The sequence below is a fragment of the Phyllopteryx taeniolatus genome, chromosome 3 (genome assembly GCF_024500385.1).
Source record: "Phyllopteryx taeniolatus isolate TA_2022b chromosome 3, UOR_Ptae_1.2, whole genome shotgun sequence".
Classification (NCBI taxonomy): Eukaryota; Metazoa; Chordata; class Actinopteri; order Syngnathiformes; family Syngnathidae; genus Phyllopteryx; species Phyllopteryx taeniolatus.
In genome coordinates, this window is record NC_084504.1 from 21,453,591 (window position 1) to 21,478,565 (window position 24,975).

Sequence of the window (24,975 nt, forward strand, 5' to 3'; positions counted from 1 at the left end):
TTGTGCTTGCACTCCGTGTGGCACATAATCAATTTGCACAACCAATTTTGTACAATCGGCCTACAGAACTGAGTGCACTCAGCGTCAATCTTGATTTAGTTTCTGACATTAATGACATTAGAACAGTTATGGCATGACTTTGACATTCCCACGTCAATAAATAATGAGAAGATTAATCTGTGCAAACTAAAGCTAAAAAAATATTGTGAGTAACATGCAGAGATCATGATTCTGAAAAAACAACAACAATATTGTCCTTGGTATGAAGCCACAGTATGTCATATCCAATGGGAAATGGTGCAGCAAACTAAATGGGATGCTCACCTTTCAGGGCGATGACCTTGCTGGTGGGGTTCATGATGGCGCTGTCAGCGGAGATGGGTCGCCTGATAGGGTTGGAGGGGTCCGACAGGTCCACAATGACCACCTGGTTCTGCTCGCCCACTTTCTCCCTGATGCAGATGAACTTGTCTGATTCCATGGTCAGATAGCTGAACCCAATGTTGGCTGGATTCACACCCAGGTTCTGCAACTAAAGGCAAAAAACATCAGTGAATGTACGGCCTCAACTGCAAACATAATCACAACGTTTGATTAGGTATGACTAGAAACAGAAATTATTGTAAATTACCAGGTATTCTATGTTTTGTAACAAATGTACAAATCTGTAACAGTAAATCATTAGGGATGCACCGATACAACCTTTTTCAGAATGAGCACGAGTACATGTACTTACATTTGAGTACTCGCCAGCAGCGAGTACTGATACTTTAAAATGCCATTACGTCTTGCAATTGTGATGCGTTTTATATTACTCAAATATTGTTCAAAAACAATTTTTTCTTGAACATGGCACGTTTCTCTCAAATATAACACTTTAGAGTAACAAATTGCATCACTGATATTTTAACATCTCACTGCACTTTTTTTCCTAACAGTCTTGAAAGAAACAATTGACTTCAATGTAACAAGCCATTTCATTTATGTGGTGCCTCAGTCTGAACACTATGCACGCTATGTAAAAGGAGTACACACAATAGATAAGACAAAGAAGAAAGAAGAAATGAAGAAGAACAATCATTTTCAAGGATGCACGGTATTAATGCATGACCCCTTCTTTCGTCATTTCCAGCTAAAAAAAATAAATAATCCACCAAATACAAACAATAACCAATACCCATCTGCCTAATGAGAATACATGAAAACAAAAGTTTATTTAGTAATACAAAACTCATTTCTAATACTGTATTCTGAACTAAGGCAAAATAGGATATTGGAGAAAATGAACTGGGAGCTTTTAATGTTGCTTTAACCACAAAAGAGCTTTTGGAGAGTTACACTTTAGCAACACCAAGTTGCATAAAACTCAACCCCTCGACGACTTCGGAGGCAGTAAGTCAGTTTTACAGGAACATTCCAAAAATAGTTGTTTGCTGTGCATTAACGTATGAGGTGTTGCATTACATGAATCCATGGAACAATAGACAATAAACATGTTGCCTACCACAAAGTTCAGCTATAAATCTGTAGGAGTCTTTTGAGAACAATGGCAAATAACTGATTCACATGCAAACACATAATTTTACATAATAAACCTTTTGAAAGTGACATTTTGTTGGCCTAAAAGGAAATTTTCAGTTTTTTTAATGAAGTTTAACTGCACGAAACACATGAGGACTTTCCCTCCATAGATAGCTAAGTGCACTCGGTTAATCTAATTCCATCCATCCATTTTCTGTACCGCTTGACCCTCACAAGGGTCGGGGGCGTGCTGGAGCCTATCCCAGCTATCTCCGGGCGAGGGGTTGGGTAGACCCTGAACTGGTCTGCAGCCAATCGCGGGGCTTAATCTAATTAATTAAAACAAAACAAAAAATTCTCCATGTACATTGTATTTTTGCACACATTGTTAAAAGAACTGAACGCTCTCCTTCTGATGACCAACTGACCAGACCACATTATGCAGTCTGAGGCAAGCGGAGAGGAATCCTCATGACAAAGACTGTGCTGTCTCGCAACTGGTTGGTTGAGTGAGCCACTACGAGGCTACACACGTTTAAAACTGGAGTCAATCTGATTTTACATAAGGCAAGTTTGAATTTCCTTTACACCGGGTGAGATTGACAGCTGAAACGCAGTGTGCACCCTTAGAGCATATTAACTTGAAAACAGTCTTATAATGTTACATAGTATAATGTAACAGTGTAGTCTTCACATATCTGTCGATTACTTTGATTATTTATGTTTCTAGCAACTTTCATTGCTACTCTACTAAATTTCCTAAATGACATGAATACTTTTACTCGTTACATTTCCTTGAACCATCTTCATTATTCGCTCGTACAAAATAAAATATGAAGAAATTGTTTGTTGCCTGAAGCGCGGCGCCCAAAGCGGAATAGTCCTGCCTCTACTGATATAGTAGGGGTAGCAAAAAGGCGAGGTCATGAAAATGAGATGTAGGTAATCTGAAAGTCTTTACACGGAGGCACGGTGAGCGTGTCTTTTTCTCTCTGTCGCTCCTTCGGTTTGAGGCCAGCAGACACCAGCTCTGCCTGATGGTCAGGCTTACTTCGCTCATTCGCTAACATATAGAGTTTTAATTACTGTACACTACTGAAGTAAACTAAATACCAACAAATGTAATGAAATAAAAACAAATATTAAAATTCAAACCCCTTACTTTTTGAGGAATATTTTTACTTCCAATTCTTAAGTATATTTCATATCAGAAAATTACTTTTGATACTAGTAACTGATGGCATAATGGTAAACTGGCTTGACTTTAGTGCAGGCAGCGTGGCTTCAGTTTCCACTTAAAGATGGTGTGATGGTCATCCGTCTCTATATGTGCCCTGATATTGACTGGCGACCAGTCCAGGGTGTAGTCTGCTTTTCGCCCAAAGTCAGCTGGTTTGGGCTCCAGCTCACCTGTGACGCTGAACAGGATAAGTAGCATGGAAAATGGATGGATGAAAGGGACTTTGTATACTCAAGTATAGCAAATGTTAGATAATTATAAAACATTTTTTCAAGTGATAGACTATAAGGTGACATGCCCTTCTACCAACGTTTTATTTTTTTATTTTTTTTTTTTTTTAAGGATATTTGTAACTTTACTCAAGTACCGGTATTGCTTTCAGATATTTTATACAAGATGGCGAAAACTACTGAAAGCACTATATAATGCATGGAATTGGGACAAGTAGTTTGCGATTTAACTTTGGAATCAAACTGTATTTTGAATATTCTTTGTGTGTATGTTTATGGACTTGGAATTTGGCGAATATGAGAAATGCAGCCCCGTTGGATAACACCATATTTTAAAATATGTGTCCAATATATAGTCCCAGCAATAAATTTAGGGGCTTACACCACCATGGTGCTCAATTGTTGTTTTGGCTGTGACAAACTCAAGCATGCCCAAAACATTTGAAAATGGGAATAATAATGGTGACATGTTCTTTTCTTTAACTTCCACTTTGAGACTATTTTCAAATCACAGAAAGTTAGGCAGGAAGCTCCTGCAACTATAGCACGAGAAGGCTGAATTGGAGCAGCACTAGGAGCATGAGTTCGAGGTCAACAAGCTCATTAAAAACATCAAGAAATTGTTCTTGTGTAAACACTCCAACGCACTGTTAAACAACCCCATTAAGAATTTTTTTTTTTTTTAAAGTATCCATCTTATCACTGAGGACTTATTGTGCAACATGGGGGAGTACAAGCAATGTGCTCCTTGAAAAGCCAAGGAGAAAACCTAAGGGAGGATTACAGTCATATGCTGCAACTCCCTTGGAGTGCCAAAACGATCTGCGAGAGGAGGAGGGAAGCAATAAGGATAGCAGATAACATGAATAGACAGAATACAATCCAGTATCCTGCTAAGAGTGATGGGGGGGATACTTGAAGGGGTTTACTAAGAAAAACGGAAGCTTCAGTGTTAAATCCCAGTAAGAACAGTTCTTTGGTAACCAAACGGTTTAGGGTGGAGTGAGTGACTCAGTATAAGAAACACCCCCTGGCACCCCTGTCACCTACCACATCCTCTCTTCCCAGACCAAAAATCACAGCTCAGCTACCACATCCAAAGTTGCAAGTGACCCACCCTCACACATGCATACACATGTTGGACCTTCCCACTTCAGCAGCTGCATTTACCAAACCTAAGCTACAAAAAAACAAATGCAGAACAACTTAACAACGTTGACGGTATCTGGTGAGTCACTGGACAGAATGGGTGGATGCGTTACTGACGCATCACATCAGCTGCGTACGCTTGAGTGCGTGAGCAGCTGAAACAAACAACTGAGACGGAACTGGATATATGCACATTGTTTTGCAGAAGTTACAGGTTTTTCATTTTAAATTTTTTTTAAAACCCCCCGTTTTTCACGGAAAACCTATTGGCGGTATATCCCTGCTTTAGGGTTTAAAAAAACAATTCTATGCAATTTTAATGGGGGTACATTTTTCACAGATTTTCGCTATAAAAGCTGGGGTCCACTGTATTTCCATTTTTGTGATTGGGGCTTCTCTTTATAGTATTAAATCTGTTTTAACTTGGCATGGTGGTCTAAAATGGATTTACACTTTCCAAAAGACATTTCTAGCAGTCCTCATCCTCAATCCTCATTAAAAGCATGGTGTTGATTGCAAACACGGTTTCAGTAGTCGTTTAGCTACACAGGTCTAACAGCACACGAACAGAACACAGGGAATCTCTATTGAAAAGTCAACAACATCATAAAGTTGACTTATGAGGTTGTCGTCAGATAGTGCCACTGTGTTTCTTGTTTACAGATATCAATTATCGCCATCCAACCACAGTGGAAATGAAGGCCACATCATGGTTTACTGGTCCAAACCATACTGTGACAAACCAAATTGTACTATAGGAATTGGTGGAAGCGTATCTTATTAGATTTTCATTGTAGTGCTCACCCTAGAATACTAGGGTATTTAAGCAGCAACTAGTTAATAGAAAAGCTAAGAAAAATTCCTTTTAATTTTGGATGAGATTCAGGGCATGTCCTTATTGCTTAACTGTGAGCAAAGGTCTGTATGAAAAGTATTTTGGCATCTATCATAAGAAAATAATCTTTGCTGGATTTCATGTCTGAGAGAACGCTGGAGCCATTTGAAGTCCAAATTAGTGTATGAATGGCTTTCCACACATCTGTGATTGAGTTAGGTGACTGGACACAGATGCTCTTTAACATCACAGTTCATTCACAGGCATGTCTTGTTAGACACATGCGTGATGTAATCAACGTTTCCTCCACATCCTGAAGAGGAGAACCCTGATCCGATTTGCTGACCTCGTCTGTATATCACATCCACTGAATTGACAAAGGGGGCACGGTTCCATCAGTGTAGATGCGTAGCAGCAGTTTTAGCAGCCACAAGAGCAGCAGGTTGGTTTGGGTCTCATTCAAATTGACACAGGCGGTTTGGACCCGGCGGACATTTTATGCTTTGTGCAAAGAAATCCAGCAGCAAAGCCACATTAACCTCAGTTGACTGTCATGTTAGCAAGGGCTTCCGCAGATGTTAGCCGCTATTTGACGGCCGCAGTGATCTATAGTTTCCTACAGTCATTGCTCTACTGTACAGATCCATCTATCCATTTCCTTTAACCACTAATCCTACTAAAGTCCTGGATGGGGTTGGAGCCTATCACAGTTCACTTAGGGTGGAATGTGGACTACACCCTGGACTGATTACCAATCAAGCGACCACATGCCAGCTACATAAAAATAAGCAATGTGAACAACTACACTGTTAATCCTTTCAGACAAGTGACAATTTTTAGAATTGAGTATTCTATAGATTATCCCCTGGAATAATTGAGTAACTGGAGAACATTTTATTTTGCACAATCAAACAAGAACATGTGCATGCAGGTATTATTCCTCACATCTCCCATTCTACTGTGTTATCTGTGATTTTGAATGTGTATGGCTTCAAAAGGCATGACTGGCCTACTGAGTGACATGGGCATCAGCGAATGACAGTGTAGAGTTGGCAGGCTGTTAACTGCATGTTGAGTGACAGCATGAGTTGTGGCCATTGGCAGCTCGTGTATGAATGTGCGTATTATGCGTTTGTTTTCTTATCATTAGTACAATAAAAGCAATTGAAAGTGCACCGGCAGCTGTGTCTGTCACTTGCATTAAAATACGTTCTGGCTAGTGATGGTAGGCTACATTAAATTAGCTGTGGTACATATTGTACTTCATCTTCCATATTAAGTCCTTGTTAAGTATGACATTATCCCACACTTTGGATATTCTTTGGCTTTTACGGACTCTTTCCTAGCGGCTTGCCATTATAGCACTAACTAACAGAATTTCTACACAGAGTTGTGCGTGCGACTGCAATAACATTATTGGGTGTAGAAATATGACCCCTGCAAAGAGGAAGAGATTTTGCTTTGACCTTTTTTGTAATCAAAATATTTGAGTTATTCAATTAATCGTTGCAGCCCTAAGTGGCATTTTGACCTACTTCAGTTTAAACTTTACCCACTTGATTACACAACAATTAAGCAGATGAGACAAAGAACGATGATGAAGAAAAAACTATTGGGCTGCACAGCTTCCAGATGATGACGGTACTTCCAAAGCTAAAGCAATTCATCTTCACTTCCTTGTTTAACAGTCCAGAAGAGGAGTCAACGTGGAGCCAGACCTGCTGGTAACTTTCAGCAGGTCTGGCTCCACGTTGCACCCCTGAACTCTGACACAGACGGCAGAAAGAGCAGTAAATACCACGCCATGGAAGAAAATGCTAAACAACTTGAGGCCCAAAGTCCCCCGGTTTGAAATTCCAAGAATTTCTTACTCTGCTGGAGCCAACTTTGTTCACTGGGGTGTATGACTGTGCCAGAGCGGGATTTCTTGCAGTTGCTTTACTGTCTCCAGACAAAGAGTATAGAAAGTTTAAAGCAATTTGAACTAATAACCCCAAGACTGCCAGGGAGCGCATGGCCTCCATCAGCAAGTGTCACTGAAGAGAGAGGAGTCTGCAATGAGCAGTCATACTTGGGTGGATAAAGGATCTTTGGCTGGCAAAAGTGGGTCTGCTGGCCAGAAGAAGGGGGCGGGGAGTGAAGAGAAGGTGGGGGTTCTGTGCTTTTTCGAGTGAAAGGCCATTTCACTGCCTGCAGTTACCATAACAACGAGCTACAGACGAGAGGAGGTGGAGGGGGTACGTCACAAAGTTTCTTGGCAGCAAGACACCAAGCAGAGGGGCTGCTATGGGACATCGTGGTAGAGCTAGTTCCTTCACGGACAAGCGGATAACTGTCTGTTTGTTTCGCTTTCAAAATTCGAGACTGTTTAAAGGGTCATTCAGTGGCTTTTTTCCATGAAATTGCCAAGCGAAGAACACAGACATTTCTGACTGCTGTATTCTGTTGCGGCAGAATGGAAATGAACTGAAAGACTATATATTTCCCCTGAAGTTACAATATGAAACAATATATTGTCCAAGAGTTGGGTTGCTGAGAAATCTTGTCCTCTGTTGTTACCATTTTTACAATTTTATTTTATCTTTAACTTCCTGCTAAATAATATGAATACTAATGAAAAATTTGGCATATGCAGGCAAAGGTGTACAATATGGCACCAACCCAAAAAAGGACTGGCTGAGTTTCTAGTTATTTTCTGTGTTCAGGCGACAGATGGCAATTAACAACCAATCACCATATGTAGAGAGCATAAAAATGCTAAACACCCTCAGGTGATCCCAGTCAGACAATGACAAGAAAAGAAGGAAGTGACCTTGAAACTTCATTGCTGGGACTCTGCTGGCAGCTTCAACGACCCGCTGTTGTATCAATAGGAAAACTGCATTAAAATACAACCCCAATTCCAATGAAGTTGGGACGTTGTGTTAAAAACAAATAAAAACAGAATACAATGATTTGCAAATCATGTTCAACCTATATTTAATTGAATACACTACAAAGACAAGATATTTAATGTTCAAACTGATAAACTTTATTGTTTTTAGCAAATAATCATTAACTTAGAATTTGATGGCTGCAACACGTTCCAAAAAAGCTGGGACAGGTGGCAAAAAAGACAGAAAGTTGAGGAATGCTCATCAAACAGCTGTTTGGAACATCCCAAAGGTGAACAGGCTAATTGGGAACAGGTAGGTGCCATGATTGGGTATAAAAGGAGCTTCCCTGAATTGCTCAGTCATTCACAAGCAAATATGGGGCGAGGGTCACCTCTTTTGTGAACAAGTGCGTGGGAAAATAGTCCAACGGTTTAAGGACAATGTTCCTAAACGTAAAGCAATTCAGGGATTTCATCATCTACGGTCCATATCATCATCAAAAGGTTCAGATAATCTGGAGGAATCACTGCATGTAAACGGCAAGGCCGAAAACCAACATTGAATGGCCGTGACCTCCGATCCCTCAGGCGGCACTGCATCAAAAACCGACATCAATGTGTAAAGGATATCACCACATGGGCTCAGGAACACTTCAGAAAACCAATGTCAGTAAATACAGTTCGGCGCTACAACCGTAAGTGCAACTTGAAATTCTACTATGCAAATCAAAAGCCATTTATCAACAACACCCAGAAACGCCAGCGGCTTCTCTGGGCCCGAGCTCATCTAAGATGGACTACAAAGTGGAAAAGTGTTCTGTGGTCCGACAAGCCCACATTTCAGATTTTTGGGGAAATGGTGGATGTCGTGTCCTCCAGGCCAAAGAGGAAAAGAACCATCTGGACGCAAAGTTCAAAAGCCCACATCTGTGATGGTATGGAGCTGTGTTAGTGCCAATGGCATGGGTAACTTACACATCTGTGAAGGCACCATTAATGCTGAAAGGTACATACAGGTTTTGGAGAAACATATGCTGCCATCCAAGCAACTTCTTTTTCATGGACGCCCCTGCTTATTTCAGCAAGACAATGCCAAACCACATTCTGCACGTGTTAAAACAGCGCAGCTTTGCAGTAAAAGAGTGCGGGTACTAGACTGGCCTGCCTGGTGTCCAGACCTGTCTCCCATTGAAAATCTGTGGCGCATTATGAAGCGTAAAATACGACAACGGAGACCCCGGACTGTTGAACAGCTGAAGCTGTTCATCAAGCAAGAATGGGAAAGAATTCCACCTACAAAGCTTCAACAATTAGTGTCCTCAGTTCCCAAAAGTTTATTGAATGTTGTTAAAAGAAAAGGTGATGTAACACAGTGGTAAACATGACCCTCGTGGCACAAGATGCCACGCTCAGTTACTGCCGTACTTAATGTGTTTCATTTGATTGTCTCATTGATGGCCCAGAAGAGTTTTATACAAATATTTACTGTAATTATGACTTCGTGACAGACTACACTAATACAGACTCACGTACTGGATCCTTGGCGTGTCAAACTTAGGACTTCACTCACAGGCACTTAGAACATCACCAACTATGTTGGGAAAGCTCTTTTACAGTCAGGTTGCAGTGCATAAACCCCTCAGTACAGACCAACAGGAAAACCATCAGCACAATTCCGTGGGGGGGGGGGGGGGGGGGGGGGGGAAGTGAACTAGGGTGATGAGTCATTAGTCACCATATTCTAGACAAGTGGGCGAGTGTGGGTGTGTGATATGCACCAAGAGAGCAGTACAGCACAGGCGTGTATGTTTGAGCCCTTACAGTGAAGGGTTCTAAAGGCCTTTGTGTGTCATGGTGTTGCCTTAGAACAGAACTGGTACCTGTGAATAAAACAATACAATACATTGTTAAGCTCTTTGAGCGACAATTAAAATATCCTGAAAAGTGGTATCTTCGAGGACATGAAGGGAATGATATAGGATAATCATATGAAATGTAGTAAAGTGAAATGAACTACATATCAAGACAAATGCAATACTCTCTGATGTGTCAGTCTATGTGATTCATTATAAAACCCAACTAAGCTAGCAAGAGCAGACTGAGTTTTAGCAGAGGGAACAAATAGCAAAATAATTTCTCTGGCCACTTGTTACTAGGCAGAAAGCAGTGAGCACAGGGAGAACATGCAAACTGGAGATTCAAACCCAGATCATCAGATCTGTGATGCAGACATGCCAACCTCGTGGTTCATGATGCTGCCTCCCCCAACTCCCAGGACCAGTAAAAGAAAAACAAATGGCATACACCAGTCACGCTCACTACGCTGTTTCATTGGGAATTCGGGGCACAGGCCTCCGTTGTCGCACACAGCAGAGAAAGAACAGGAAGTATTAAATATTTGTTTAAAAAAAATTGGTACCTCATATTTGGTATTTAACTTTAATGTGCGGTACATTTTCATGTAATCATTTCAGTAGTTTTCCCGTTTACTACATTTAACCACAGTCTTAAAATTACAACTGTACATAATGTTCCAGTGGCTTCATTTAAGTAGTTTTTCCTTTTACCACATTTAAGTGCAGTCTTAAAATTACAACTGTGCATAGTGTTCCAGTGGCTGAACCCAGAAGTAAAAGCTCTGCCTTGCTCTTGATGAACACCTACTACTGTATTTTAATGATGGTCAATGACATGATGGTGGTGCTTGGTGTAAAATGTTTTAGAACCACTGCTATAAGCTAAGTAACATTGTTTTTCACCAAGCCATTTGTCAGATATGGTGCAAAACTTTCAACTAGTAGACAGAACCAGACTTTCCCCCATTTAATACATGAAACAAACATTTTGTGAAACTGTGACTCAACCAGTTAGTTCCTTGACCACTAAATTGGGAGAGTGATGCTTTTTGTTTTTAGATGTTCCAGAGCTCGTAAAGGTGGTGCTGCTGCTGCTGCAGGGCATGACAACATGGAAGCCGCACAGCATTGAGGACCATTCACTCTCAGTTCCAAAGAGAACAGCTGAGCCCTGGCTGGTTCCGCTGCCATACAAAGTGTCAAAACACTGCAAGTGACTGCACTGGCATAGACGCTTGCAGTGCACATGACAGTGACTTTTAAAAAATATATATATTTTTTGTATTTACCAGCAGGTAAAATGACTATACGCGCAGTGCACGGTGTTCAATTTCTCCAAGTCATCCTTTGGCTAATCCAGGCCTTGTGGCTATATTGAGCAACAGCCCGTAGCTCTACTTTCACATTCCCATTTAAATGCGACATGTGCCGCCTGTGTGATGACACAAGGGCGAGGAACTGCGCCAAAGAGGAGGCTTGTTTTTTTTGTTGTTGTTTTTTTTAAATGGAGCGCTTTTTTTGCCTTACCTGCAGATGTTCCTGGAATCGTATGGGCAGTATCTGGGCCATTTTCGAGACGTTTCTCCGCCAAAAGGCTCCTCACAGAAAGGAAAGGGGAAAGGGGGGCAGCCAGGAAGGATTTGGAGGTGCTCTTGTTGAGTGTCCGCTGCCCACCGTCCCCTGAAAAAAGTGGAATATATTGACGGGCTAAGAGAGTCGGGGGAAACGTTCGACTTGCACTCTCACACCGCGACTGCTGCTCCCATTAGGAGTCCCCCAGAGTCAGCCGTGAAGCCGGCCGCACCTCCGCCGAGAAAACTAGTCCACGTTAACGCTCAAGACTCGTGCGGTTCCTCGTGTGGCCACGGAATAAACGCATGCGTGAGGGGCAGTTCTAAAATTAAAATCCACTTCGAGACAGGGTAAACAGTGAGACGAGTGAGGTCCGGGAGGGGTTTTTCTCACGGCTGTCAACGCAAGAAGGTCATATGTGTAGTGTGTTTGTGTGTGTACCCCTCCGCCAAAGACTCCTCCGTCTCCTGCTCAGCCCCCCATTTCCAACTTTTACATCACCAGTCCCACCTTTATATCACACAAAGGAACACACACGCACACACCATCAAAAAGTCACGTTATTAAGTCTTTCTACATCTTCATATTGAGTTATGGGCCAAGGCAGGGAGTGCCATACTTGATCCAACAGAATGTGCTGTTTTTCATTTAATAAAAAAATATATACATTCAACAATCACATACTATACCTGTCTCATAATCCTTACAGTGACATTTTAAAACATTTACATAAGAAAACGATATTACATTTTCTTGTCGATGTAGGGGGGGGCTTGTACTGAGCTTTTTTTCCATTGGCCAATGGGGCACAAATGATTGCGACCACTGAATTCTCCCTAGCAACAAGCGGCCAAGAAAATCCATGGCCAAAACGCAAAACCTCCTCCCTGAAATATGCACTTTTGGGGAGAAAAAATATTTTACTTGCAGAATGCAATTTTTAAGGGAACACGATACATAATACACGATTTTTAGACTACGCTGAGTGAATATCAAACAGTTGTGTTCATTCTTTATCGCCACTTCTAATGGATTACACTGAACTTTATTTTCGGTTGTGAACCTTAACAGTTAATCACTGTGTTATGTTTGTGAGTCAGTCATCCATCCATCCACCCATCCATCCATTCACGCATGCACCCATCCATCCATCCATGTAAATTTGACACATCAAACAGTAAGAGGATATTTTCATTTTCCACTATATTTTTCACATACAATGCTGGTTTTCATTTTGAGAATTTCTGGATAATTCATGGGTCTTAGATGCCTTTAAACTGTAAATTGGTGTAAATATACCCCATTTGAAAGTCAGGTACAATTAGTGCACTGAGCTGAATAACACTTTTAACAGAGGCTGAAAGTGACTCAGAATTGCCCCAAGGATTTAAACAGCGCAGGTCCAATCAAAGGGGCTGCTGTTTAAGGCAGCACAGACAGCATAATGAAGTTTCAAGTTCCTCTGCTGGAAAATTAAGTATGCTGTCAGCTTTAACGATGGAAGTGAGTCAACTGCCATGATTCAGAAACATGTGAGTAGTCTTAAAAATGCATTCATGTTTACAATTAAAGGTCCCATATTTTGGCTGTTTAGACCTCCATAGAGTGACTCTGTAACGTTGTTTTAGTATAAAAGTGTCAATTTCATTTAAAAAAAAAACACCTTGGTTTTGTCATACGTGTCCAGAAAAGGCCCCTCTGACAGCTACTTGTGTTTGACCCAGTTTTGTATCCGCTTTGTCCATATTTGACTAAGACCACCCCCTTTCCTCTGATGGGTCACCTCCGTGTAGAAGACCCACTTGTGAGAGCACACGTGTTTGTTATGTTTACAGCGCTGGCTCGGAGCGGAGAGGTAGGCGGAGATCTTCACTAGTGATGTACTGTAGATAAGCTCGAGAAATTCGAATGACCATATTTCTGGCCTAATGTCTGGAACTCAGGAAAGCGTGGACAATTTTAACTCATATTTCACATGTTGACTGAGGCACTACAGAGCCAATATAACACCCCAAATACTAGAAAAAGTTAGTTTGGTAAAATATGGGACCTTTAACAAAACTTTTGCTTGTTTACCAGTGAAGAATATACACTTGTACTCTTTATCAGGAGTAATTTAATGCAATGTTTATGGGGTGTCCACAAAAAATGACATCATTTCGCAGTCTAATATCATAGCCAATTCTTGCTCAAATTATCAGATTTGAAAGATAAAGTTTTAATGATTTAAGATGTGTAAAAGACATTTGCATTTTTTTGGGGTCAAAATTTTAAACACTTCCCAAATGTCTATCAAAATACCTCAAGGGGCGGTCTGTCTCATGCAAATGATCCACTGCTCACTCCATTTCTGTAGTTTCATTCCCATAATCACAGCAGGGGGAGCTAGGGTGTTGCAAATAGATGAGCGGCTACTTGTTCCCAAGCAGCTTAGAGTACCAGTAATGTATTTTCAGTCAGTCACTTCATCAGTTATGGTAAATAAATAGTCTTTTATTTTTCATTTCAGTTCCCGAGGAGGTGTATTTATGCAAGTGTTCATATTTCAAATGATGTTGAAATTTCGGGGATACAGTAGTGCAGATTGTATGAGGAGTTTCATATTTATGCCAACTAGCAAAGAGTTGATATGCTATCAATAGAGTCAATAGACAAATCTAGATTATCAATTAATCAACTGTTAAATTTCAACTGTTAAGTAATAGGTTTTGTGTGTGGAATTGTTTGTTGATTAAACCCCAGATCTCCGCTATGATGACTCCTCTAGGTAACATTAATCAGAAAAAAAAAATAGCATCAAAGCAATAGACATTCAATCACCCCATCAAAATTATATTTAAATAATAATAAAAATTCCAAGAAGTCCATCAAGGAAATTTGGTCAAATGTCCATCCCTATTATTTACACACCATATTGCTGAGTCTACCTACGACATATTCTTATCAGTGGTGATCACGGGATATTATGAGCTCCGGTCTGGGGAATACACAGTACGTCATCCCAGCAGAATGCCTCACACCCAACTGCCAAATTGCAGCATCTCCAGGAAGTCATTCGCTGATCATTATTAGGCTATACCGGCTACTGCAGCAGCCTCACAACCCACAAGCGTTTTATTTAAAGAGACATTATGTTGTTGTATTCCTCTAAAAGACTCTAGATGCAAAGGAGCATAACATGGAAACAGCGGCTTAGCTGTTACTGGATGTGACTGGATACTTTAATAACACTGCGCCTCCAGCTGATTTATCTGCTTGTGTGTTTATTTACAGTCTTCCTTCCTGACCTCTTTTGCTGTCAAAACTCTCTGGTTTGAATGTGTTTATTTGGAAGTACGCCTGCCTGTGCATCAGGTCAAACCAATCATTTACCCTGACTTCTTTTTCCACCATGACTCAACCTACACATGATGAAAATGTAATAACGGAAAGGAGCAGGAGGTGATATGTTTAGTTCATTGTATTATTGGTAAGATCAAAGAGTCAGATCACTAGTAGTACAATTGGGTAAATGATGAATATAATAAATAGAACTGATAGAGCTATCTTATCGTGGTGCATTGAAATCATAAAGAAGGGCCAGATGTGTAGCGAAACATCTTCTAAGACAGCCAGAACAGTCTGGTCGCAATCGATTAAATGCCCCGAGGAGACAATGACCTGGATAAATGAGAATATTCGCATGCATCCACACAGGAAGGATTCGAAGCCCAAACTGTGGAACTGTGAGGCAGACATGCTAACAACTCATCCAGCAAGTCAATTTTCCATCAGTATGTCTGCTTTGATACAGCTGTGCAGGTATTCCTAATGCTGTGGAATATAATTTCATGCTAATGCACAGCCTATTGTGTCCAACAAAGTATATATATACAATATAAAGATGGTACAGTATCTGTTTCTGTGTAGGATAATGTGACACTAACAGCGTGCAGGATTAGATAAATGGACAGCATGCTTGGCCTGGCTCTTGCTGTCAATCAGATAGAGCTGGTTCTTCTTGTGATGCGTCACCATCTCGTCCAGGCTGGTGAAAACCTGAAAGAGGGGAGGGAGAAAAACCCTGATTAATCATTTATTTAGGTTTACAAGCTCTCCCCTCATCTCTAGTCCTGATGTGTCAAACTCATTTCCATCGCAGGCCACATGGTAGTTATGGATTCCCTCAGAGTGCCGTTATGACTGTGAAAATCATATAGTTGGAAACCACCTTATCATTCATTATTATTTCTACACAATTCACCCTGCATTCAATTGTTATTATACTATTTTCTGCAACAAATTGACTTTGAAATTAGAAGTCCGAACAACAAAATAGAAATGCCATTGTTCAATTTATGTTGATATGGGATTTTGTGTGGAAAAAATGCATGCGATATCTCTAAAAGTTGAAGATACGGTTCGATTTTTGTACAGATTTGATCTCAAGATAAAAAGAACAAATCCATTTGCAAGAAACAAGAAGTAGTATTTGTCTTAGTGCTGTAAAGTGGGCCCTGATTTCAACTCATGTGCTCTGGACCATTCAATCTGAGTTCACCTCTTCACTTTTCTTGCCCTCTTTTCCCAGAGCGAAGCCCTGCATCTCGTCCAGGAAGCGGACAGGAATGTTGTAGACTTTCTGCTGGTAGAGCACAGCGAGGGTGAAAGGCTGTCGGGGGTTCTGGGCCGAGTTGTGTCGGATGAGGAAGGTGCCATCCTACAGCACGGACAGAGAGTAGAGGACCACTAATCACACATTATATTAAAAAAAAACAAAAAACTTGAAAATATTTCACTCTATGTGAAGTGAATCTATAACACAGGTCACCAGGTGGCCACATGAGTAGCCCAAGGGCCTGTACTAAAAATAGCGATGATGGGCTATTGTGATTTCCTAGGAATGTAGAAAAAAGAGGCTTCAATGTGTTTATTTCAACTCCCCGTTGACATTTACTGTCCAACTAAACATAAAACAAAGAGAATTGCATGTTGTGTATTGCAAACAACCACATAGCTTTGCCTTAGGAAAGTCCACTTAGCTTAACGCAAATAAACAATACAAAATGCCATAGATTGCCAAACGATTGGCATCGGCGTCTTGGTGTTCTAACCCTTTAAAAGCAACTGATATTTGAACACAAACTGTGCACCAACACGTAGACAGATAATATAACAATACTCACAGGCATATATTCTTTTTCCTCTGCGAGAACGACATATTACTGCAGCTTACTGAGGAGTGACCATCTCAATGTATATCTTGTATTATACTGCCCGCAGGTAGCCATGGCACGCACACCAGAAGGAGTAGTACAATATCCATTGAATGGAAGCAAAAATGCATTATGGAGTGTTATTTTTCTTTATTGTGTGTGACTTTGGTTGTTTTGTTGTTGTGTAACAGTTGTTAAGAACCTTAAGGTAACTAGGGTTTTATGGTGGTGGCTGTTCGACCCTGGAAAAGTTTATTTCTATTTCTGTTATTTCCTCTGGTAAAAGTTGGAGGTTGACCAACATACAGGGGAAACATAGCGGATCCACTGTAAATGAAAAAGGAAATTAAAGTTTGGGAATCTTGGAATTGGAATACGTCTTATACCTTATTGACGCTCAGTAAGAGATCCTCTGCTGTTTTCCTGTTGCAATCACCAGCAAACCATTCTTTGCCCTATATGATTTAACATCAACGTAAGTCTGTAGCAAACATGAATTATTAGGTAACAACTTTTTTTTTTTTTTTTTTTTACCTCATTCCCCGACTGTTTGGTTGCTCTCCCACCGCCAGAGTAGGCTCAAAATAAGAAACAAAATGTTATTAAAATCTAAAAACCCGCAATTCATTAAAGTGATGAGCTGTGCATTTTTCAGTGTAAAATAAATGGGCTTACTTGCATGCTTAGTATCCAGCATGTGAGGATTTGCATGGCTAAAATGCAAAAAGGCATGTCACTGATCAGCTGTAACATGCACTTACTTCACATATATTTGGCACATTTTAATCTGTTGCACTAAGTTTCCTACCTGAGCATAGTCTCCTTTACACTGGTTGGCAGAGGGGGCTTAAAACCTGCTGTCGACGGGGACAGCTTGGAGGTGACGGGTCTTGCTTCAAAGTTAGGTGCTAAAATGTTTGGATACAGTATATTGATGTTCATTTATATCATCTAATTATTGCATGTACGGTGTATATAAAATGTATACAAACCACAGTTCAAATGCCAGGTTTTTATGTTAGAAAAAAAATGAGACTATGATAAATTATTTTAAACCCAACTATTATGTGACAGCTCAGTTGAATTTCTTTTTTAATTTTTTTGAGAGGGGAAGAAAAATACAGACCTAAAATAATGAGGTTGCACAAGTGTTCACACACTCTTTTAATTAGGATGTGGCTGTGTTCAGAATTAACCAATCACATACTCAAACTCAAACTCATGTTTAATGGGAGTCACCACATACCTGCCACCATTCAAAATACCTCTGATTAACCCCAAATAAAGTTGAGTTCTTGTAGTAGGTTTTTCCTGACATTTTTTTTCCTTGCAGGCTTTGTACTGACACTGATTGGTATTTGGAACTGATCATAATTCCCTCCACCTTGACCTAGTTCCAGCTGAAGAAAAAAATGGCCCAAAGCATGATGTTGACATCTGCATGCTAAACTAGGTATGGTGTTCTTTTGGTGGTGAGTAGTGTTGTGTTTGCACCAAACATACCTTTTGGAATGATGTCAAAAGTTCAACCTTGGTTTTACAAATTTTGCAAAAATACACTTAAAATTTCCCAAACGCATATGAGAAAATGCGTTATGGTCCAATGACACCAAAGCTCAACTTTTTGCCCATAATTCCAAAAGGTATGTTTGCTGTAAACACAACACTACTCATCAGCAAAAGAACACCATTCCTACAGTGCAGCATAGTGATGGAAGCATCATGCTTTGGGGCTGTTTTCTGCTGTTTTCAGATGGAACTGGGGAGGAAAACACTTTCACAAACTATCACAAAACCGTGGTATTTGAATAGGGATCTGTAGACTTTTTATATCCATAGTATAAAGACGTTAATATGAGAAAAAGACTATACCTGTTTTTACTTCTGTCATGGAATGCAGGAAGGAATTCTGAAAGGAAGGAACAGGAAAAAGTAAGAAGCTGCACTAAATTGACTTATATGAGAGAATCGGGATTAAAACGTTCGATGTTTTAAACTGGAAGAGTGCATGGACAACTCACAGAATTTGCTCTGGGAACTGGAGGTTTCATTCTGTACAGTGACAGCATGTCAGATTACATGTAGTAAAATGCGATAGTATACATAAATTGGCCCAAACATGAATAAAAGCTAACAATTTGAGTCTACGGCATTTAATACAACAGGGATAATTCTCCTGTAATGCCTCGATAATGTGATATTTTCATATACCGTTAATAACGTTGGATAACATACTGGGAGGGAAACAGCTAAAATATGTCACAATATCTATGAAACTGAAGACTGGAATTTTTTTCTTTTGATTTTTTAAAAACTATTTACAAAAAACATAATAATTGAATGAAAAAAACTCTTTGCCTCATAATATTTCCAAAATGAAATGTATTTCTTTCATTCTATTTAGTTTAATTAAAAGGGTAACACAAGTAGATTAATAGATACAATAAGATTAATATTAATAATATAATTAACACCTCTCATTGTGTTGCAGTGAAGTTGTGTACACTCGCAAATTACAACAAGCAATAAGCAAACATTCAAAACAACTAAAAACTAAGCACTATTATCTCTGAAAAGGCAGAATTTGTTTAATATATATTTGCATTACATTATGCAGGTGTACCTAATAGGGTTGCCAGTGAGTGTATGAGAGTGGTAGACGGGCACATACATGGGCAAAGGCGTGAGTGAGGTCTTGGTGGATGAAGACATTCTAATCGGGCCCAGTGGGGGTGGAGGGCAAGCTGACGGGCAGGGAGGGAATGAAATTAAGATCCTTATCCGGAACACTTTTCATGCGAACTATGCAAACATTTAATCAACGTAATCTAGTCCACGTTCACGCGACCTACCAGCTGCTGGTTCTAAATACAGGTTGTCGTTATCCCCCTGAAACGTGAGAACACACAGCGTTTGATGACTGTATGGGAATTGCACGCAACAGTATGTGTGGGTAACATTTAGCGTTTCATTTGCAGTGCATTATTTATTAATATTAAAAAAAAAAATGAAGAAAAATACACAAAAGACAATCAAATTCCAGTCTTAGGTGTTTTAACTCCTCAAGTTCACTCACTTATGTATACATCTTATTTCCTTCTTTGTTATGCTGGACAATCACAACAGTATTGATGCTGAAACTGATTTATTGTCCATGAAGCGGCACCGTGAAATGACTAAAACATGGTACATTATAATTAATTTACCTGTTCTTCATTCGGATCCAGATATACATCTGAAAAGCAGACAAAAAATAGATAGAGAAAGATATATAGCGAGATGGCGATCTAGAGACATAGATAATAATCTAGCGAGATGGATGCAGCTAGAGATACAGTATATAGAGATGGATAGATATAGGGTTCTAGTAATATCGATAGACAGACAGACAGAGATAGTCTCACAAATGTGTAGTTGGCCCTCACGTTAATGTACCGTCCTTGATTGACAATATATACCGGGTTGGGGGGGGGGGCGCCCCACAGAGCGCCATATAAGCTAGCTCCGCTACTGCAGGCAAAGTTGCATGGCTTCATTTTAAATGTCAGCTCCAGGTGCCACACATAGACTCCAGGGGGCGCCATCAATGCGTGATTCAAAACACCACTATACACAATACTCCAACATCTTGAAAGAAAGTCTTGCTTGAAAAGTGGAAGATGGCAAAGTGGGGAGCGAGCAAGCCCTTATTTCACTTGCTTTGGGTGCAATGACCAGGTGTCCTGATATTTTGTCCACACAGTGCAGCAAAATACATATTTATTTAAAAAAAAAAAAAAAAAACATTTAAAAATGTTGTTTTTGCCATAAAAAAAAATGCCTTTGTATTAGTTGACATGAATTACTGCACCTTCCTCCATGGTAGAGGTAAGAAAGGCAGCAGGAGGAGGCGTCATCATTTTCCTGCCAGGCTTCTCGTTTCTGTCGACCTCGGGTGCTGAAGGATCAGACTTGTTAACCAAATTTCCACTGTGCTGCTGTAAACTGTGACTCACGTTTCTTGGCGGTCGACTCCTTTGCATGTTGAGGCTTCTAAAGGAGACAAAAGGTCAAGTTTTTCAAACGTATTCATCAAAATAAGACATCCAGGATACCAGTGCTGTATTTACCTGAGGTTTTCCATTCAGCCTTGATGCAGGTGCAGCTAATCGTTGTTGTGGCACTCCCACACTGGAGGTTCTTTCTGCAAAATTACAAACATCCATCCATTTTCTTGTCCTCATTAGGGTCACGGGTGAGCTGGGAACCTATACCAGGTTGCCAGCCAGTCGCAGGTCACATATAGACAAACAACCATTCACACACATTCACAGCTATAGACAATTTAAACTAGTCTTCATTGAAGCTAACATGCATGTTTATGGAATGTGGGAGGAAGACGGAGTCCCCTAAAAAACCCACGCAAGCACGGGGAGAACATGCAAACTCCACACAAGGAGGCTAGCGCCGATATTGGAATGTGAATGAGTGTTCTTACCCATATATACGTTCTCTTCCACTTGTCTCAGTGGGACTGTGGCAGCTGGACGCTCACAGGGAGGCACTTCATACATGTCACCCTCTTCCTCCTCATCCTCCTGCCACTGAAACATTCACAATCCACTGTATAGCAAATAACAAATGTTTTTGTGTTGATTTTTGTGAGTTTGATAAGCAGTAAATATTGGTGACATGTTCAAGGGAAAAATTATTTTTGGGGTAATTGCGTCATTATATAAGGGAATATTGAATATTATAATATTACAAATAATTAGATGTCAAGAAAGCCCTTATCGTTTGTCTATAGGCATAAATGTGAGTATGAATGGTTGTTTTTCTATATGTGCCCTGGGATTGACTGGCAACCAGTCACCCATGACCCTAATGAGGACACCCACTAGAGAAAACGGATGGATGGATGCTTTTTGACCATTAAAATACAATTGTGGTTTGAGTCTATCAAGGAACAGATCTGGCATTTAAAAAAATGTACTTACAATTCCATGCTGTTTCCACCCAAAGTCCTCATTGTTGCCTGAAACGACGATGCAGTTATGCAGTACAGAAACAAATGCACTTTTTAGGGGGAAGTGACATCACCTGTCCTCCTGGGTGGCGCCGGAGGGTTGCTGCATGGACAGAAAAGAGGCTTGGCTTTGTAAAGCTTTACACAAGACACAATTGTTTGAAAAGACATTTTAGGTCTTTATACTCACATGTTCTTCAGTTTGCCAAAGAAGCTCTGTAGGAAAAACAGAACAGTATTTGGCTATTTCAATGTTAAGTACAAGGTTGTCTTGTCTCTTGAATGTACACCTAAAATCATTGACTTGTCTTTACTAGTCAAACATCATGAGTCACTCAGAAGCTTTCCCTGATGGATAAAGACGCTTTGTTCAGGCAGTAAAAATCAATGCTGGATAAAACCTAACTTGGCAACATTTTGAAAAATCATCATCGTTATATAATATTGTTTATCTGCAAGTAACATGAAATTGTTTGTGTGTTTATTGAGCAGCCACATAATTCACATGTAAAGACACATAGATTTACGTGTATAGTGGTGCCTTGAAATACAATCTGTTCCGTGACCACGCTCAAAAATCAAAACACTCGTATTGCAAAATCATCTTTCCCCATCGAAATGAAGGGAAAGGCCATTAATCCATTGCAGCCTCCCAAAACACAACAAAAATGTTCGTAATGTGTTTTTAATAAGACAAATATCACTCTATAATATTGTACTTTCTAAAAACAGATAGCAATGACGTCATTAAATGCAATCTAAAGAAACTAAGCTGTTTTTGCCACATTTTCTTGCCTCCATTTAATGGACATTGTAATGGAAAATGAATGAATGTAATCCATTACATTACTGAGTAAATGTGTAATTCAATTACAGTTGGTTTTGGGAATTTCCATGATTAAAATTGAAGTTACATTTGGAAAAAAGCTGAGAATTATTATTTTTTGTCATATCACTTACTCCTTCCAAAGTCGACGCTTGTAGTCTCAAACATGACATATTTTCCCAAATACGACCTCAAAGCAGCACGCTGATGACTGGTTAGCACATCTGCCTCACAGTTCTGAGGACCGGGGTTCAAATCCTGGCCCCGCCTCTGTGGAGTTTGCATGTTCTCCCCGTGCCTTGGGTGGCTTTTCTCCAGGCACTCTGGTTTCCTCCCACATCCCAAAAACATGCGTGGTAGTTCGGTTGAAAACTCTAAATTGCCCATAGGTGTGAATGTGAGTGCGAATGGTTATTTGTTTCTATGTGCCCTGCGATTGGCTGGTGACCGGTTCAGGGTGTACCCCGCCTCCCGCCCGAAGATAGCTGGGATGGGCTCCAGCAGCCCGCGACCCTAGTGAGGATGAACGGTGAAGAAAATGGATGGATGGATGGATGGATGGATGGATGACCTCAAAGCGGAACCATGTGGTGCCATCTCTTAATTTGTCTGAGATTTTGAGGTTGAGGTTGACTCACAGTCCCTTTTTGAACACATACATAAAAGAAGAACAGTTTCATCTTTACAATTTTGGACTTCTTTATGTAACTTTCACATATCTGATTTGTCATATGAAGCGATATTGTCGAAACCGTGCACATTTGTCATTAGGTCAACCTGGTGTGGTATGGTGGTTTTCCACATGCTGTTCACTATAATGGAACAAACACATTTTTAAATGTATTTACATTTCATCATGTTTTGTTATCAGTTCACTAGTTGTGTAAAGAGCAAATATATGGTTAATTCCAACATAATTGTTTATGGTTTCAATCCACTTTTTGGGGGGGGAAACATCGAAGGGTATGTTGATACATTCATTCAAAATTAAGAAAGGTTATGTTATGTTAGTTATTTTACTTTTCGAAAATAATTGAAAGACTTACACTAGTATTACATTTTCGACGGGGTAACTTGTAATTGTCACCAACTACATTTCCAAAGTAATCTTCACAACACTGCATATAGATATACTGTACATGGAGATGGTCTCAGCACCTCAGTATGGCAGTTATATTAGTCGTTCTTCCCAAATGTTAAGGAATACAGGATACCATTTTTTAAAAGTCTATCATAATGGTATAGCTATAGTATAACTATATCAGCATTGTTAAGTGTGTTGCGTTGGCGAGGAAACAAGTAGGCAGGTGATGTGTACTTTAACTATTCACTTTCATTATTATACAGTATTATATCTCTTATTACACTTACATCATTTGATGACAATTTGTATTTTAATTATTACCCAGACATTACTGTATTTTACTTTGATAGGAGATTAAGTTCACGATGAGTAACCTGAATCTAAAGGAATGCAAAGTGAAAAGTGCAACATATAGCTTATTATTTTGTGTCACTGTGCTCTCATAATCCAAAAATATTTTTGCCCCAAACTGTGTTTCAAGCTGGAAAATATAAGACGTAAATTCCACAAAATCGGGAAGTGCTTGCAACAGTCCAGTAGCTGTTTTCCCACATGGCTCCACAGGTATGAAATGTCAGGAAGGAAGTGTTGACATAGAGTAAATGATTATGGAAGGACAAAGGGGGTAATTTTTCCTGCGTTATATGCACACATATAGCATGTAAGTAAGAGACAATGCTGCTTTTCATGGCATACTATAATAGAACCAGGAAGAAACGTAAAAAAATGCAAGGAAGGTCAACTCACATTTCCTAATTTGTGAATAATCCTCATCAGATTAGCAGGTTGCAAGCAAAATTGCATGTTTTGTACTCAAAGGGGTCAAATTTAAAACGGGAGAATTAGTCAGTATCACTAAGAGGACACATAACATTCACAAAACACCTTGTGTTTTATGAAAGGAGGAAAGGGAAATAAAAACCCTTAACAATGGAGTGCAATCTGCTGCATGCAAATGATTCTCTTTGCATACAAGAGAACTATGACTGTGCCTAGTGTACAGTAGGTTGTAGTATATTAGTAGTGCAGTATATTGAACTTTTTTAAATTAGCTGTAGTCATTTTGAATTTATATTCCTGTCAGATTTCCAAAAGACTTCATGAGGGGATTATTGCACTGCAACTTTTTTCCTAAATTTGCCAAACTGCAGCATGAATATGATTGAATTACAGAAATCTCGAATGTATAGAGAACCTGAAACTGAGGAAAACCTTTCAAAACAGAAAATGCATTTTAATCATGTGAAATTATTTGAATACTGCAAGCAGGCTTCAATAAATGTGTATTTCTTAATCCGGCATTTCAAAAAGAGAACTGGTAGAACAAATATAATAGAATATTAAATGATGTACATTTAGATTGTGTATGTCAAATAATACATTACCATTTTCATGATTTGGGATGAAGTCTCTCAGCTCAAGTGATGAAGAAATGAATGTCTTTCTTCGGTGTCCCACATACAAATGCATTCAAGCAATGAGAGCACACCCACAAAATGGAGGACAGTTGCCACTCGGCTTATTAGCATTTTGTTACCTGCCGTAATCCACGCCTTCTGACACCAGATATCAAATGACTTTTTAACG

At 39.8% G+C, this 24,975-nt stretch overlaps 2 protein-coding genes across 6 annotated transcripts in view; both read right to left on the minus strand.

Moving 5' to 3' along the window:
- cltcl1 (clathrin, heavy chain-like 1) overlaps window positions 1–11,680 on the minus strand; it is a 32,680-nt gene extending 21,000 nt beyond the window's left edge. Inside the window, exons 1-2 of one of the 3 annotated variants that reach the window (XM_061767561.1) lie at window positions 11,234–11,678; window positions 325–532 (exon numbers count right to left, since the gene is read on the minus strand). In XM_061767561.1, coding sequence (XP_061623545.1) covers window positions 325–532; window positions 11,234–11,275 — 250 coding nt within the window. In that variant the 5' untranslated portion in view covers window positions 11,276–11,678. Of the gene's footprint in view, window positions 1–324; window positions 533–11,233 lie in introns of all 3 variants that reach the window. The other 2 variants (XM_061767562.1, XM_061767563.1) reach the window with 2 other exon arrangements.
- Window positions 11,681–13,750: 2,070 nt separating this feature from the next.
- On the minus strand, window positions 13,751–24,873 carry si:dkeyp-117b11.1 (B-cell linker protein). Of its 3 annotated transcripts, XM_061767565.1 has the most exons (19): window positions 24,774–24,873; window positions 21,669–21,694; window positions 21,553–21,581; window positions 21,450–21,487; window positions 20,951–21,056; window positions 20,583–20,656; window positions 20,469–20,505; window positions 20,324–20,410; window positions 19,680–19,708; window positions 19,326–19,362; window positions 19,145–19,217; window positions 18,495–18,525; window positions 18,346–18,382; window positions 17,282–17,381; window positions 17,149–17,186; window positions 17,008–17,051; window positions 16,860–16,928; window positions 15,819–15,977; window positions 13,751–15,316 (listed from the first exon to the last, which is right to left on the minus strand). In XM_061767565.1, the coding sequence occupies exons 1-19, from the start codon at window positions 24,780–24,782 to the stop codon at window positions 15,200–15,202; spliced, it is 1,140 nt and encodes a 379-aa protein (XP_061623549.1). In that variant the 5' UTR covers window positions 24,783–24,873; the 3' UTR covers window positions 13,751–15,199. The 3 variants fall into 3 exon arrangements, with proteins under 3 accessions (XP_061623549.1, XP_061623551.1, XP_061623550.1); XM_061767567.1 differs by lacking the exons at window positions 21,669–21,694; window positions 24,774–24,873 and having other exon boundaries at window positions 20,951–21,075; XM_061767566.1 differs by lacking the exons at window positions 21,669–21,694; window positions 24,774–24,873 and having other exon boundaries at window positions 20,951–21,075; window positions 21,450–21,575.
- Window positions 24,874–24,975: the final 102 nt, after the last annotated feature.